The sequence below is a fragment of the Camellia sinensis genome, chromosome 3, assembly GCF_055761805.1.
Source record: "Camellia sinensis isolate YWXY chromosome 3, ASM5576180v1, whole genome shotgun sequence".
In the NCBI taxonomy this organism is placed as follows: Eukaryota; Viridiplantae; Streptophyta; class Magnoliopsida; order Ericales; family Theaceae; genus Camellia; species Camellia sinensis.
In genome coordinates, this window is record NC_138963.1 from 74,294,398 (window position 1) to 74,312,737 (window position 18,340).

Sequence of the window (18,340 nt, forward strand, 5' to 3'; positions counted from 1 at the left end):
TCAAGTTTGCAATTCGTATTTTTTGGTTTGTAGTGAATTTTATAAATGTTTTAATCATTTTTAAAAAAAAAAAACCTTTTAGATACACTTAAAAATACAATATTTGTGAATATTTTTTTTTTAAATTCACTATATACAAATAAATATAAAAACAATTCAGTACATTATATATATATATATATTTATTTATTGAATTCCTTTTAGGTTTCTTCACAAATATTTTACTTTTAAACTATATTTAGATTAAGTGCATATAAAAAAATTAACTAAAATGTAAATGAAAAAAAAATCACTAAAAATTACAAAATACAAAAACAAAAACAAAAAATTAAAAAACTCAAAATTAATTTTAAAAATCTCAAAACAAAAATAGAGTGAGTAGTTGTTTTTACATCTATGTCTATACTATATAAAGTGAGCAAGTCACCTGGTGTTATGAAACTTTCTCTCATTTTGGCAAGTGTTCATTTTTTTTTTTTTTTTTAAACAAAAAATTAGACAAAAAGGAAGAGTGAGGCTTATCAAAAAAAATTCTTACCACATGACTGACATACAATATATAATAAATAATTTATTTATTATTTTACTTATTTAAATTACGCACGCATCGAGTATACCAACTGTTAATCAAAATTAAATGAAGCTTATTAGTGAGTTTTGTGGGGGTGATGTGAGAAAACAGAAGAACAATACTTGCAAGAGTAATAACATGTTAACGGAACAAGGAGTGTTGGTGGTAAGTCCGGGTGAAGAGGCGGAGTTCTGTAAGGCCGGTGGGTGCGCAGATCAGACGAGAGCTGTTCTCTCTTGCATTCATCATGTCAAACGTGGCTATTTCTTCATGAACCCCAACGGGATCACCCTTAACCACATCTACGACATCATCAAAAATGCCTGCCCCTCCTCGTCTCCTTAAAAGGTATTACCTATACCTATATCCATCTATCTATCTATCTTGGCGTTTTGATTTTTGTAACTAAATAAATTTTTAATTTTTAATTTCATCAATTTAAATCTTAATTTCTTGTTTTGTTTTTAATTTAAACCATCAACCTATTTTCGTTGGGTAAAATTGACAAAATATAGTATTTTAGTCATTGAACTCCACCTAAGTGTATAATTGAGCTAACAAGTGTATGAATGAAGTCGAAGCAATAAGTGTACTTCGGGAACTCTTCTAGCAGACATGTGGAGTTCACTGGAAGGGAGAATGGCGGGAATGATTTCTTGCAATGCAACGGAACTCAAAGCCTGCTTCATAATTAAGGTTTAAATTAATAAAATTAAAAATCAAATATTTATTTCATTACAATGGTCAAATTATAGAGTTTTTTTTTTTTTTTTTTTTCTCCAATGAATTTGGTCGGGAGATAATTGCAAGAGGTGAGAAGTTACAGAATTTGATCGAAGCAATTATCAAGGAGTATTTTAGAAAAGAGTAATGCTTTTATGTAATCTCATTTCTTATATCGCTTTCACACTCTTAGACACAAAGTAGTGAAGCCCACATTAATAAATGCGTATGGAACCAATTCACTTGTGTTTAACAGTGAAAAAATTAAAATAAAAAAGAAGATAAGAAATTGAATTATATGTAACATTTGTGAAAAATTTATGCCAACTCAGACTTTATAATATATACTAGAAGGAAGGCACATATATTGTGTGCCAAACTAATAAATATATATACATATAGAATGAAAAAATAAGTAGTTGTAATTATTTTGTAAGTGAGAAGTTATATTTAAATTAGTTCGAAGTGAAATTAATGATGAAAAATCTACTAGACAGGTAGAAATAATGAATTCAATGCACCAAGTTAAGCCTTCACTTTATTAAATAATTAATATTATATTAACAAAAAAGAAAAGAAAAAAACAAAAATTGTGAAAATGCTTAAAAGGCTAATTCTTGTATTAGAATTATCAAAATAAAAACATATTTTATATAAAAAAAAATTGTCCAACATATTCTAATATGTTTGGGCAATCCATTCATTCTCCCTCTCCTAATTATTAAATCATGTTTTGTGCAGGGACACCCTAGTTTTATATAGACACAACACCTCATGATCTATTAAAATTTAAAAAGTAATATTACATGAATGAAAAATTCATACAAAATTTTCATTAAAAAATAATGTGATTCAATACGGACGTTTCATTTTAAAACAAAACATCTATGAAAATTGGTTTATTTATAACAATGACACGTATAAATAATTTTCGAAATTTTTAAAGTCATATTAACAAGTGTTTATGAGAATCTGTTTCTAACACTTCATTTTCATGTTAAATAATGGTATAGAGACATTTTGTCAAAATTAAAACAAACTTGTGCACTTTGCAGGCTAGAAGTGTTCTATTCTATAAGTAGAGAAGGGGATGGCATCTTCCAATAAATAAGACCAGCAGAATCATCAGCAAAAGAAGTGTGTTTTGTTTTTTGGTGGTTGAGTCTGTTGTGGAAAGTTTTATTATTAGTTTTATGTAATACTATACTTTCATTCCAAGTATGAGAACAAAATAAGATTATGACATGAATTAATTATTAATACAAATCAAAAGTTGCAGCTTTACCTACAAATAAAGTTTATTGTTTCCCTGTAAGCTTTGCAGCAAATAGTGACAGATATGGAGAAAGTAAAAATCTTTTTTTGACTTTGTTTAATATGAAAGTGGTGAAAATTATAAAAAAAAAATTTAATTTTTCTATACAATTTATATTAGCATAGTAATTATGCATCTAATTTCTCACCCAAATAATAATAATAATAATAATTATAACTCTTAATTCTCTTTCTATCTTACAAAATTTTCAACCTAACAATAATGTATGGGAGAAAATTTCATTTTCTTTGACTTCACGTTTTGTTACTTTTTACTGTTCATTATTTATTTCTTTCTAATCAAATAGATCTTAATGTTTCAATGTAAAATATTTTATACCAGAAATTTTTTTCCACATTTACTAATCCATCTTAAAAACACTTTCCAAAAATGTATTTACTAAGCCGTCTTGAGAACACTTTCTAAAAATGTATGTAAATATATCACGATGAACCTACTGCCAACTTAAATGTGAATTGATCGCCCTGAAACTAATAATTTAAGGTTGTGTTTAGATAATGAATTCAAATAAGAATTCGAAAAGAGAAATACCAAAGCCAATAATTTAATGTTGCGTTTAAATAATGAATACGAATAAAAATTTCAAAAGAGAAATAAAAAAGAATAGTGAAATATACTCTTCTTTTTTTTTCCCAATTTCCGCCCCCTTCCCAAATTCTTATCTAAATCTATGATACAAACACAACATACCATAGCCAAGTCACATACTTATTTCATCAGACAAATATGTTGTCCCATCAAAACTATTAATTCACAGAACAGGAGCTGTCCCTGTTTTTTGTGAATGAGTTTGGTTTCATGGAAATAACAAGATAAAGACTTTGCTTGAAACACAAATTTGTTTATATCAGCAAAGGTTATCAGACCACACAAGCCAACAAAAAAATGCAAATTTCACTACTACATTGTCACTCAAATTTAAAACTTTACAATAAACCCATATTTGTTTAGACGAATGTGGCCTTAGGATTGAGTTAATAGTTCAACAAAATACAAAATTTTGCATTTGAGAAGGAAAATTGAGATCCGAACTAATAATCCACCTGGACATGATCCCCATATGGGAGGCTACTAAATCCAAGAGAGGGTGGGATACAAATGGGTGACTAACGAGAGGTTAAGGCTAACTAACTAAATTACAAAATTGATAGAATATTGTTAATCACTCCTTATAATCTTAAACCAGTCCAAAAATATTATAAAATACACAATTTAAAAAGGTTGATTTCCAAGATTAACAATCTTGGAAATTCTAGTCTTATCTAACCCAATTTATCTAAACAAACATTGGCCGGAGTATCATTATCAAATTCATTATAGTCTTCCATTGGTTATTTTATAACACAAAATCATAGAAATATATTTTATTAAACTTAATTTTTGGCTGACTACTTTAGTTGAATATCAAATCACTAGTTACATAAAACTAGGGAAAGAAGATTCAGTAAATGATTTTTGGTAATAAAATATTTAATATATTATATTTATTTATCATTTAATCAATTATTACTATATTAATAATAAACATGAGTGGTGAAATATAAAACTAATACAACTGAAATACATGAAATAAAAAAAACACAATCTGATAAATTAAGAAAAATTATTTATAAACAAAATTTGTATTAAAAAAATTGAATTAGATTGATATAATTGTGTATTTTTTAAAATATAAGTAAGAATAATAGGTATTTAAATTGAAATGAATAGAGCATAAAGTATCACATAATTTTATATGTAAATTCAATACAAATTTTTTAGGATAAATTATATGGACTTCCTTGAAGTTTGGATACAACAAACTATACATTTAGAGATAATTAAATCAACATCTTTATCAGTAAGCTTAAAGGGATCGAAACAAATGTAGGTAGTGTTAACACTCAAAGATAAATAAAATAAAATATAAATTCTAATGTAAAAAAGATGACAATAATTATTTTTTTATACATAAAACTAATAAATTTTGGACAAAAATGGGTTTAAGTGTTACATAAATTAATTCTCTTTTAAATATTAAATTTGAAATTGGAAAAAAAAAATACAATAAAAATAGAATAGAGTAAAAAATAGAGAATTTTTGGATAATATATTTAAAAAGATGGTTAGATAAAATAGAAATACAGACTTTTAGTTAAAAGTTAACTAAAAAATTGATTATTTTGATGTAGATGCTCTAAGGGGACAAAGTTTAAATTAATAAAATTAATAAAAAAAAGAAAGTACAAATTTTGTATCAATTTAGTCTCTGACATATAAAAAAAAATGTTTCAATTTAATCCTTTAATTTAACTGTCAATAAATGCATCATTTAGGTAAAAACTCACATAATTTAATCTTCAAGACCTGTGATCTGTCATTTTAATATTCAAAATTACATATTTACCTATGACTTTAATGGCTTCTATTAACGGAATTTGGTTCAATTTGGTTGGAGAATCAAATTAAAACACATTTCATATATCAAAAACCAAATTGACATAATTAAAAATTTGAGGATCAAATTAAAACATATTTTACGAAATTGACAAAATTTAAAAATTGAAGACCAAAATGACAACTCATACTGTGGGGACCAAAAATGTAATTGACCCTGAAACTTGTTACATTGTTACATTTACCTAACAGTAAACAGAGTGCAAATTGAAGAACACATAAAATTTCAGTTCAAAGTAGAAGATCACCTATACAAACAACAACACATGAGAACAAACTATACAACAACTCAAAATAAAGAAGACAGAAAAATATATTCCAATCACTGGGGGGGGGGGGGGGGGGGGGGAAACTAAAACTAAAACTAAAACTCGAAACTAAAAACTAAACAAGAGGAAATGGTGGCGATTGGCGCCACAACAGCAAGCGGTTGCACTGTCCCTAAATTCAATCAGGATTCAAGTCAAGGGTGGAAATCCCACTCCCAAGGCTACCATGTACCCAAAAAAATAATTGCAATTTTGCAATTTCCTTGCAAGCGATGAATGATTATGGATTTTGCATAATCTTTTCAATGCAACATTTCACATGGTATAACGGCAAATACAAAACAATAAACCCAGAAGCATTCATTTCCAAAGAGTGTGATGGCCAGACATGTCTTCACCATTACATTTGATGACTAGAGACAAATTTAAACACGGGTCATAACTATCGAGATTCACAGAAAAGTACTGATATCTCCTACAATATGCATACTATGCGGTAAAATATCAGCTTATTTCATAGTCATTCAATCTAAAAGTTACATGAAGAGCACAAATCGAAAACACTCCAATGCCAACCAAAACAGTACAAGTAACTACAATGTAAAAAATAAGGAAACATAGAAATGTTAAGAAAAAAATGCACAACGCCACATGCAGGAGCAACTCAACATGTTACCATATAGTCAGTCATAGGCGGGTTGGAACAAAAATTTTACCTCTGCCATGCTTTTTGGCAGACCCATCAATTAGAACACCTATTTTTCAAAACAGACTCCTGAAACTGCTTCCATGCACACACGCACATAAAGGATTAACAGACATAATCAACAAATTATCCAAAAAAGGCCATAGCTGACAGTCACAATTACCACAAGCATTAGCCGGCCAAATTAATAGAAGGAAAGCTCTTCATTATCAAAATCACCCCTGCCATTTTACCATATAGTCAACAACTAGATGGATGTAGCATTATTCAAAAATACTGTCATGCTAAAATCACTTTTTACTGAAACACAGTACTGAAAATGACCGTCACAAAGATCTCCTCATATATGTGAAAAAACCTCCCAACAGAAATGTAACTGGCTTGATCATGTTCCAGCCTTCCGACGGCCAACACGGGCTACAAAACCAGCCTTGATTGGAGCAACCGATCTCCCAGAACCACACTACAAGACAATAAAAACATAAACAGTAGAAGTCAGTCAGTTTTCCATCTGAAAAGTGAACTATGAACTTTAAAAATAAATAAATAAACAAATCAGAATGGAACAGCAGGGTAAGCCATTTCCACCCGATTAAATAAATAAATAAGTCTGACAACAAAAGGAAGAAAAACGTTTGCTTTCTTCAATTCAATTATTAGGACTAAGTGAGCAGTACTCATGTGGCCACAGAAAAGTTTCAGATTCTCCTCCTCCATGCACATGACAGACAATGTAGGCAAATCTTCAAAACATCATAGGTCTTGAAGGAATACTGGTAGTAAAAAGAAATAATTACTTCAAGGGAGAAAAGGTGGAATAATAAGTTTCTTACACCTCAATACCATGTTGCAAAGGTCTCGTCACTTCCAGTTAAATGCAGAGACCAAGAACAAAACTACTGAACTAAACAACAAACCCGTAACTAGTAACTCGATGGGATAGAACAGATGGTCCAACAACTTTTTCTTTTTCATTACTTCAATGGTCATGCCTTGTGGCACGACAACACCCATAGGCATACCAACAACCCAGCATTTGCATTGGTCATTTCCACTCGATTGAATGAATGAATTTATCCAGTCAAAACATTACTACAGAAAACCCTCAACAGAAGGCCACACAAAGAAACAAAATTTTTCTTCTCCTTTCTTCAATAAAATTCTTGAAACTAGGGCCAAGTTTGGCATACACAAAATAATCCATCTTTTTATCTTTTTTCCATCACATCACCTCTTTACTTTTCTACACATCTTTTCGTAAAAAGACAAAAAGTGCACTTATTTAGGTCATCCCAAACAACCCCTAAGCAAATAGTTATGGGCTCGGCACTGTTTCAGATTCCTTTTTGTTAAAAAAAGGAAGAACAATGGATGCAAAACCTTAATTATCATGGGGCCTTAGAAGAATGCTGGTCAAGTTGGAAAAAATTGAAAGCCTGTTAGTATTGTTTTTGTTTTTTGTTTTCTATGTTCATTATTCGAAAAATATATAAAACTTGTTTGGCAAACTGTATCCAGCAAAATTATTCAGCAAGTTTCTTCTTTTTTCTTTTCTTTTTTTTTTTATAATAAAAAACCATTTTTTAGGCAACAGAAAAAGTTTTCAAAACTTTCGCATAAAAATGAAACCACATGAAAACGATGGATGTTTTTGAACTACTCATTTTTTTTCCCAGAAACACAAAATTTGAAAACAATGCTAAAGTAACTAAACAAGCCCACATTTTTTCTCATTTCTGATAATAAGAAGACGAAAGTTTAAAGATCTTATTAGACACCAATGTGTTCTAAAGTTTTTATCATTCAACAAGTTGAAGAGTGATGCAGGTCAAGAACAAAGCCATCGCAAAACAAAATCCTTCCACCACGCACACCCACACAGAGAGGAAGAACAAAATATTACCTTCTCACATCTGAGAAAGAAGAGACGATTCTCCTTCGAGAGAATTGTGTCTGGGCTCTTGCAACCATTGCAAATGACGTACTCATCTGCACAATAAATAAACAAATTGAATCACTATTCAAGAATGCTAATGAGCACACAATACAAATGTTTAAAATGCAGAGGACACAAGAATCCAATGTCAATCAGATTCAAGCCTCCAACAGGTAGAAAAAGGCACAAGTTAGCAAGAAAAGAACCTGTTTCTCAGTTTTTACACCCACATTTGGCAATTATCTTTATCTTATATTTCTAACATTAGTAAACAGATGGAACTTACTGACATATCTCCGCAGGATCCCCTCAAAATTTTTTGGTGCAAATCTGCCTTTCACAACTAATCTTTGCTGTCCATCAAGTGATCCACTTGTCCCCATTTCAGCCAGCAAGAAGGTCATGACATGCTCTGGCTGCCTATGCATCCTGGAGTGCAGGTGGAAGTAAAAGGTGATAAAAAAAAATTAGAAATAATAATAAATAAATAAATAAAAGAGAACAAAAGGCAAAAACAACATCTGTTCGAAGGAGTTGGCATCAAGCAATATCTTGAAGATAAATAACCTTAGAGAAATACGAAACCAATCATAAATTCAATTGCAGAAACCGTCAATATGGCACACTTCATGCTGTCTGCATGTGTGAGAATAGATGGCTGAACTAGCATATCCAACTAAAGGGTAGGCATAACACAAAGCACAGCAAAAAATTAAAATACTTGTTCAGTAAACCCAATTGAATTGTACATTGTCTTAAATTCCCTTTGTCCAAAATATCAATAAAATTGTCGTTCACATCCCAAAGTTCATTCCATTTTACAATCAATCTAGCCCTGTTCAAGTTTCCTTTTCTTAGCAATGAATACTAATACGACTTAAATGCTTTGCATTTCTCATAACAATATATTAGTATGAATTCAATGTATTGTATTTCTCAAATTAGAACATGTATGCATAAGCATGGCATAAAATGGAGACAAGTAATAACCACCAAATCCAGATCCTTCACACAATGATTTCAACACACATACACAATGCAAATTCATAAATAATCAAACTATGCATACACACACATTAGACGGGACCATAGGCATAGTAAAACAACATCTATCAAGTCCAAGTAGCCTAGATAAAGAATAAGTAATATATCAGGAAATCAAAAAGATCTTGGCCATACGTCTTGCAGAGATCCATAAAGTTTACAAACACAGTTTTCTTGGTGCCTTCACGAAGAACTTGTGGAGGCCTCATGACTGTTCTACGTCTATCCCCAGCAAGCTCTGGATTATTCTCACGTAGGATATTGAACACACGACCCAGAAGCTGCAAACATTTTAATGAGAACATAATTAGATCTGACAAGAGAAAGTAACAATACTTGCTCAAATTAGTTTTTCGTAGATGCATAACTCCTTCAAGGCGGGAACAGACAGTTATATGACAGACTTAACACACAATAATTTTAAAGAAAGTCCAGAACATATAGCAGGGATAAAACATTGCAGCAGAATCATCCTTCAGTAACTGGCCATTATTAACCTTTGAAATCAACAACATATACGTGTTTCCAGTGGCAGATGCAAGTAAGGACCGGGGGGGTCATGTGCCCCCCCCTCAACTTTTGAAAAATTGCACTTTTGCCTCTAGTAAAAAAAAGTTTCAATTTAATCCATTCGAGTATGTTATTAAATTTTTAAATCAGCAATTTCTTTACCTTTTCTCTTCAAAAAAACTTGTTTAATATATTACTATATGTGTCGCCAATTTTTTTATATTAGAAAAATATTATATGTCAACGAGTTTTTTGTTATATCACATCTTATATGAATACTCATAATTAGTTCCTTTGATTCAAAACTGTTAAAAAGGAAAAATGAAAAAAAAAAAAAAAAAAAAAAGAAAAGAAAAAGTGATATATTGCAGTGTCTTTGTATTATTTATTCACCTCTAATTTCCATTTTTTTTTCTTCTTATTCCTATCTACATCTCTTTTGTGTGTGCAACTTAATATAATTTCGTTTTCATATTTTATAAAGCATGCAATTATTTTTTGAACCATGTAATCATCATACATAAAATCAAATTAAAAACAAAAAATGATTAAGATCGGTTAACTCAAGCTTATATTTGAATATAAGCTTTGCATTACAATGGTTTTTTATTCGTACCATCAAATAAAAATTAGGTTAAGTTTGATTGTGATTTTTGTTAAGATTTCAACTCAATGGTGCCCCCTCTGAGCCAAAATTTTGGCTCCGCCACTGTGTGTTTCCATCTTCCAATGAAAAGAGAGTACAAATGTAATTGCAATACGATAATTAAAATTAATGGCAATTAACATCAATCATTTGTAAAAATCATATTCAGGTTGGCAGACCCCTCACTAAATAATAAAGAAATAAAATTGTACTTGACAGCACATCCACATCATTCATTGTATTTACACATCCGTAATACAAACCAAATCACAAAAAATATATATGTATCATGGGGCTTAGTTATAGATTAATAAACATCACAAGGAATTCTAATTTAAACTTTTACAGGAATTTCTTCAACAGCCACAAACAATATGTTTAAGGATATTTCCAAAAGATTTATCAGACTAATTGAGTGGAAAGTGTCCGGACAACATTGTGGGACAATCACGTCAAGCCAGCACCTAAAACTACAGAGTGGGTAAAAGGCGCTGCTAGGCAAATGTCAGGCCAGCCATTTGTACGGTTCATGCTAACCCTAACCAGCCAGCTAAGAATCAAGTGCTAGTTCAGACCAGCCTAACCTCCACAAGCAACTTAATTTTCATCTAATAAATCAATGGTCGAACTTTAGATCATGCACATAATGTGATTCACAACTTAGGTTCTAACTCTGATATTAGAAATTTGATTATGAATTTGTAATTACATTAGCCTAATCAGATCCAATCTCAACATTACTTGGCTAACTACTAGTGCCAGGACACTCACTCCCTAGTGATTTGAATATAACCAGTAGTAATTATGCTCTTCTAAGCTTGCAAGCAAATATAATCACAAACTAGATTGACACAAGGCTATCCAATGTGTACTGACTTGCCTCCAACAATTATTTAGTGTGGGAAAGCTTTTAAAGATCAAGTCCAGTGCCTTCACATCTAGCACCCCAAGTTTCCATCACTTGAAGATGCCCAAAGCCAGGATTTGAGCCTTGTATGGGTAGAGCTAAATGTCAGGCAACCCTTGAGCCCCAACACATGGCGGCTTTGTGGATGCAAAAAACAAACATTAATTGCATCACCCATAATGTTACATTTGGTCTCATTGCCAAATGATACTAACATGACTTGGAAGATATTAAGAGAACCTCAAAATCCATATCAGTAAGCAGTGAACACTAAAATTTCTAGTATTCCAACGACAATGATGCAAACCACATATGCATATACAAATAACAATCACAGGCATAATATAAGAATAAAGAATGAGTCTCACCCTAAGTTATTAGAGAAATTGTTAGGGACACTGGCACTCCTACTAACACACGCTCAAAAACTTTTTGTGAGTCCCACACCAATTGATAGTGGGTTCCACCAAGGCTTATGAGTCAGCTAGCAAGATTGTTAGAAAGCATGTTCCTGTCCCTAGCATTGTTGAATATTCTAGTGATATAAATTACATTGTTTTGGCGGAAGAGAAAAGGGGGCTGTACCTCCTCATATTCATAATCTCGGTCGCTCCCTTCCCATGGAAATTGCGGTTGCAAGATGATTCCTTCTCCTTCTTCATCCTCACCAATATGATCTACAAAGTGCACGGAAACTTCTTACATTCCGTTTACAAATGACAAATATAACTTCAATCCACCAGTTAATTAATTGCAAGTGTTGATTACAGAACTTCTTACCATCAAAATCATCCCCCAAATTTTCTTTCTCGTCACTCAAGACATCAGTCTGCACCTGAAATAATTTACCAAGGTCACCAGCACATCAATAAAATTTCAGCATAATTCAATTTGTTTAACGTAAACATCATGATAACTCAATAGACATGATAAAACTCACTGGTTTTTTCTTCTTCTTTTTCAAACCAGAAAAGGTATTCTCAAGACCATCAGACACTGCAGGCGCAATGCATGTCTCAAAATTAACAAATTCTTCAACAAAGTAAAGCAAGTCTAACAAGATAAGAAAATAACTTTACCAGTAATTCTTGGTTGTGAAGTTCATATACCTGATAAACTTTCAGTTTTCTCAGCCAATTTGTCCACAGCATCATCATCTGCAGGATCTTGAATTACAACCTTCTTCTTTTTCTTCTTCTTAGTAGGATCAAATGGGGCAATCTGCAATGTAATTATATATTAAGACCTACGACGCAATGCTAAACTCAAGGTATCATCTAGCAAATTTCACAAGGATAAATGCATATACACTAATCTAATAGGCTTATGGGGGTTGAGTGGCACAAAATCATAAACCAATGGTAACACAAATATGATGCTTCATCCAAGAATAAAAATATTTCATGTAACTAAAATCAAGATGAGACCTTTGTTTAAATTGAGCAACATATTTTAGGTATGCAATAATGCAACAGTTTGTTTCTGGCAATGTGAAAACAAAACACAACATTCAAATGGCCCAAATCAGATGACATCCTAACTTTCAGTGTTCGAATTTATTGCTTTTCCATACACTTGTTGAAAGAATACTTACCTTCACAAATAAATGCAAGAGAAAATATTCCAAAATCAAGTATGCTATGGGTTATAAGTTGTGTGGTGGAGTCTGGCATGGTTGGTATCATTATTATTATTTTGATACGTTTTGGTAGCTGTTTTGTTTCCGCAAAAATGGAAACTGTTTTCAAAATTTCAAAATTTGTTGGGGGGAAAGAAGTGTTCTCATTTGTTTTGAGAAAAAAGTATCCATTTCCTCCTCCCTCCGGCCACTCAAACATCACCCTCCAGCCACTCTAGCCCCTCCAAAAATTCACCAAACATGTGCTCTTGTTTGTGTTTTAATTTGTTTTGGAAACATATTTATCTGTTCTTTGTTTTGTTTTTTTTTTTTGCAAAACAACAAAATCATGTTTCTTGTTTACATAAATAAAATGAAAACAAAAACCTGTCAACATTACCAAACATTGCCTAAGTTACTCCCTTATACTTTGAAATTGGCAACAGATAAAAACGTACCTCATGAGTCATGTTGTTCACTATGTCAATTCTCATTTTGAAATACTATTTCAATCAAACATTCTTTTTTTAAAACACAAAAAATAGGATATGTTACACAAGAAAACCACACCTCAAAAATATAATAAAACAACATAAAAGCACTTATTTTAGTGAATGTTTTAAATAAGTAAAGCATCATTGCATGTCAATATATACATATAGGTAACGTAACATTAGATCTTGTCAACAAACCACAAGTTCAAAGGCATGCCCGATAGCATGTGCATTACCTAGACATCTTAATCGCAAGTCGCAACCCAGTCCCTAATACAATCACATAACAAGCCCAACAATATATAAGATACATATAGATTGGGAACACTGAAATATTAATTGTGCCCATTTCATTAAACACAACAAAAGGGACAAGTGTAACAGTGAAAACTAATAAAAGAGCAATCATGTATGACCACAAACACAACAAAAAAACCATTACCCTGTAATCAATTATCCCCCAAAAAATAAAACATGATAATTACACGAATAAAAGAAACTTACATCTGCCACATCCTCCTTCACTTCATTTGGAATTTCTTCGTCAGCCATGATTGAATCAAAATCTACAAGAAAGTAACAAATCAAATAAACAAATACACAGAAAAGTACAACAAAATCTAGCAGCTTCAATTCAGAGGAAAAATAAAAAGTAAATCAAATTTGCACCTCAAAACAAACAAGTTAGATATGATTGGGTCTAGATATTAACAGTAACCTGACTTTCATTAAATTAAACCCTAGATGAGAAAACAAAAAAAACGTTAACTTGATTAAAAATACAAAAAATTCGAAACCAGAAACCATTCAAATATGACTGACTGCTCAATATTTGATACATACGATTGATTAATATAATTCGAATACAAAAGTGCGTAGTGTTTACGCACAAAAACGTGTGGAAATACTATACATATCCTAAATCAAAAAGCATGGAATCATATTGAACTTGACATGAAATTCAAAAATTAGATCAAATAGAAGAATTAAAGACGAGATCTATTTCGAAAAACGTTACCACCGGGAAGAAACTGTGGAGTGTGTGTCTCTCGCGAAAAGAACGATGAACTCTGCTGAACTGTTATTAGGGCACCTTGTCTACCAAAGTAAGGCTTCGTTTGGCCGAGCCTTTTTTTAAATATTTATTCCGTAAATTTTTTTTTAAAAAATAAAAAAAAATAAAAAAAAATAAAAAAAACTGTATTAACAGACCTTTAATCTAAAAAAAACAGTTACCTTATTTTTTTGAATCCCTAATTTTCATTTTTTTTTTATTACAATTATACCTTATAGTGAAGTTATATTAAGGTCTCATTTGTTTTTAGAAGTAGAAAAAAAGGGAAATTATAATGAGGGGATTGTTAATGAAGGAATCGAGTAAAATTGTATTTGTTTTGATGATAATTGTTAGTGTATGGATTGTTAAATTATTTTTATATAAAATAAATAAATAAATACAAAAATATTAAACTTAATATTTTTAAAAAAATACCCAACATATAAAAAAAATTAAAAAAATAAAAAATAATAAAAAATTTCAAAAAAAATAAAATAAATAAAATAATGATTTTTACTTAACAAAAAATATAAAAAATTAAATATTAATGTTCAAAAAAAATGCTCAACATGTAAAAAATAAAAAATTTCTAGTCCAACAGACTATTTTTCTAATACCAAATCTTGAAAGCCCATCTAAATCTCCTCCCCGATGGGATTTATAATCCGGAGCTCACTATCAATCCCCTCCTCATTTTTCAAAACAAACATAATATTAGTGGATCGCACTTCACTACCAATCACAATCCTCCCCATAACTCTCCAAACAAACGGGGTCTAAAGGATAACTTTTAATGGAACACTCATTCACCAAATAAAGACTATTAGAATAACACTCTACAATATTGTCTATCAACTTCCAACCCCACCAAACCATTCGACCGTGATTGAAATCCATCTTCATCACCAACTTAATCCCTAACGTGGTGTTTGTTTTGAGAGATTGTGGGGGGTGGGATTTAACTATTAGTCCATCCACTATTTGGTTCAAAATTTTTACGCCGGACTATTTCTCAAATTCATTGGACTATTGTATCCTATGAGGGAGATGGGACACAAATAGAGGGATAAGAGAGGATATGGGATTAGGTGATGAAATGACCATTTTGACTCTCTACTATTTAATTATGTATTATATTTAGTAAAATTCTATTATAATTTTATAATTTTTATTGATGTTTTATTTATTTAATTTTTTAAATAATTTTTTATAGATATTTTATTGATGTTTTATTTTGAAATTTTGTTTATATTTTATTTAATTTCATTATTTAAATTTTAATAGATGTTTTATTTAATTTCATTATTTAAGTATTATTATTTTTTTAAATAAATTTATTTAAAATTTTAATTAAAAAATAACATATATTTTTATTGATATTTTATTTATTTAACTTTTAAAAAATAAATTTATTTAATTGTGTAAAAAATAAAAGAAAATAATTTTTTATTTAATCTAGTTAAAAATAATTAAAATATTAAAGATATGTTTAATATTGCTATTACTTAGTAAATAATTAAAAATGGTAAAATAGTCATTTGAACATATATCATTCTCCATAATATTCCAAACAAACATAGGACTCATATCCTATCCAATTAAATAGTTCTTTCTTGACATCTAATCCAATGACTAAACAATATGGGATCCAAATCCAATCTAACCAAATAGTCTAGGAACAATATATCTCAGGATTAATAATCTGGTAGATTCCAATCTCTCCTTATCCAATCTGTCCAAACAAACACACCCAAAACGTATTTTTCTTCATCATCACCTTAAATGTATTGAACTTCATCGTTCAAGTCGTTTGATATTGCACGTTCAAGTCGTTTCAAATTGTTGCACTATTCATACCACATATCAGTTTAAGATTTCATCATTTGTTGATACTTATAGAGTAATGAAGGACAACGACAATGATTCTGATGAGGTTGTCGTTGCATTGGTAAGTTAATTTATCTTGCATTATGTTTTGTTTGAACTTGATCAATACTGGTTTGCCGACTGTTAAGGTTTTGTTCGGAAGATGGGTTCGGAACAGTACTGTATCTAATCAACACTAGTATGCCGAATAGTTTGATTTTGTAGGATTTTTCCCCTACTTGTGTTTTTTCTGAGAGTTTTTACTTATGTCTTTTCTGAGAGTTTTTCCCTCTAAAACCACCCTGTATTGAAGGTTTTACTTCGAAATAAACCAAAAAAGAAAAAGAGATTTCTGACGATTTGATTGAGAGGTTACCTAAGATGATGTCATTCACTGATAATGGCTTCGAATAAATCAAAGAGAAAGAGATGGATTGTTATCGTTCTTCAACAGGAGAAGCATCGTCGTTGTTCTTCAACAAGAGAAAGTGTGTAAAATTAGGAGGGTGTGCACTTAGATGTAATGATATTTTGAATAGGGATAAAATTGGTATTAAGTGAGATGTTAAAAGAAATCTTATTAAAATTTAGGATTTAAGGTGGGGGTTCAAAAAAATAAGATAGGTGTTAATAGCAGCCCTCATTACAAATATACTTCCTAAGATTTGTTTAAAATACAAATTATCTCTTATGATTTTGGAAAATACATCTTACCCCTTCAGATTTTTAATTACATAACAAATTATCTTTTTTATTAATAAATCATTAAGTTAGTTTATATTTTTTAGGCTGTGTTTGGTTAGGAGATTTGAGAAGGGGTTTGGAAAGGAAAAGGGAAAACTTATGTGAAACTAGTGAAATATAAGTATATTTTATGCACATTTTACCTACCTTTTTCCTTTCATTTTTCAAATCTTTTCTCGAATCTCCTAACCAAACACAGCCTTAATGATGTCAAAAACATATTTCAATTAATAATTTTGATTTTTTTTTTTGGTTACATAGAAGAGTTGTTAGGAATTTCATATTGTCTGTTAATTCTGTTAAATAAAAAATTTCTGATAAGGGGTATTTGTAATTTTTAAAATTATAGAAAATAATTCATATTTTAAACAAATTTCAAAAAAAAAATTATATTATATTAGTCCCTAATTATTGGAGGTGGTCATTCACCAAGCCAGGTTGGGCTGACACTATCTAATAAGGGATTTTATATCTGCCCAAACTTGCCTGACACAAACATTGGACCTTCATAATCATCTCCAATCCAGCTGGATACGGGGTCACTACTGTGACCCCACTATTGTTTCCTACTGTGTTTAAAATGGCACAACTTTAGCCTCTTTTTTTTTTTTTTTCACGTGTCTCACTATGTTTTTTGGCGTGATAAATTACACTTTGTCCTAAATTCTAAATCCTAAACCTTAAAATAAAAAATAATAAATTTTAATAATTAAATCGTAAACCCTAAAATAAAAAAATAAATTAAATAAATTTTAAAAATTAAACTCTAAATCTTAAACCCTAAAATAAAAATAAATAAATTTTAAAAATTAAACACTAAACCCTAAACCTTAAACCATAAATCCTAAAATAAAAAATAAAAAAAATAAAGAATTAAACTCTAAATCTTAAACCTTAAAATAAAAAATAAATAAATAAATTTTAAGAATTAAACCTTAAACCCCAAAATAAAAAAAAATAAATTTTAAGAATTAAACCCTAAATTCTAAACCCTAAAATAAAACATATATATATATATATATAATTTATCATGCTAAAAAACATAATGAGAACATAAAAAAAATAAAAATAAAAATAAAAATTATGCAGTATTAAGCATAACAGGAAACATTGCACAGCAGTGACCCCGCCTCGAGTCCAGCCCTAATATAAATTATAATTTTCAAAGCCGTCTATCAAGCCTTGTACATAAGTTATTAAGAAAAAACTAAACATTATAGTGCCTATTATTTTTTCATAAATAAACTAAGACCTATCGAGCAACTAACAATTAGATATTCAATACCATATTAATTAAAACATTATAAAGTTTTTTTAAACCAAACACACCCATAATTCTATAAGCTCAAAGTTTTTAAAACCAAACTGTTAGTAGTATATCAAACTGAAAAAAAAAAAAAAAAAAAAAATCTATGGTTTAAATTTCAAACTTCTTCCTCTTTTTCATTATCATATTTTGAAGAGCTAGAATCACCAT

The 18,340-nt window shown here is 30.1% G+C and overlaps 1 protein-coding gene across 5 annotated transcripts; it reads right to left on the reverse strand.

The window, feature by feature from the left end:
• Positions 1–6,225: 6,225 nt before the first annotated feature.
• Positions 6,226–14,352, reverse strand: LOC114279392 (eukaryotic translation initiation factor 2 subunit beta). Of its 5 annotated transcripts, XR_014364156.1 has the most exons (12): positions 14,215–14,320; positions 13,866–13,936; positions 13,701–13,762; positions 12,194–12,305; positions 12,025–12,080; positions 11,865–11,919; positions 11,670–11,761; positions 9,157–9,302; positions 8,264–8,406; positions 7,945–8,030; positions 6,657–6,814; positions 6,393–6,504 (listed from the first exon to the last, which is right to left on the reverse strand). XR_014364156.1 is itself a non-coding variant. In XM_028221621.2 (11 exons), the coding sequence occupies exons 3-11, from the start codon at positions 13,746–13,748 to the stop codon at positions 6,427–6,429; spliced, it is 816 nt and encodes a 271-aa protein (XP_028077422.2). In that variant the 5' UTR covers positions 13,749–13,762; positions 13,866–13,936; positions 14,215–14,320; the 3' UTR covers positions 6,226–6,426. The 5 variants fall into 5 exon arrangements, 3 of the variants coding, with proteins under 3 accessions (XP_028077422.2, XP_082776203.1, XP_028077421.2); XM_028221621.2 differs by lacking the exon at positions 6,657–6,814 and having other exon boundaries at positions 6,226–6,504; XM_082920077.1 differs by lacking the exon at positions 6,657–6,814 and having other exon boundaries at positions 6,226–6,504; positions 14,040–14,246.
• Between the last annotated feature and the right edge of the window lie 3,988 nt (positions 14,353–18,340).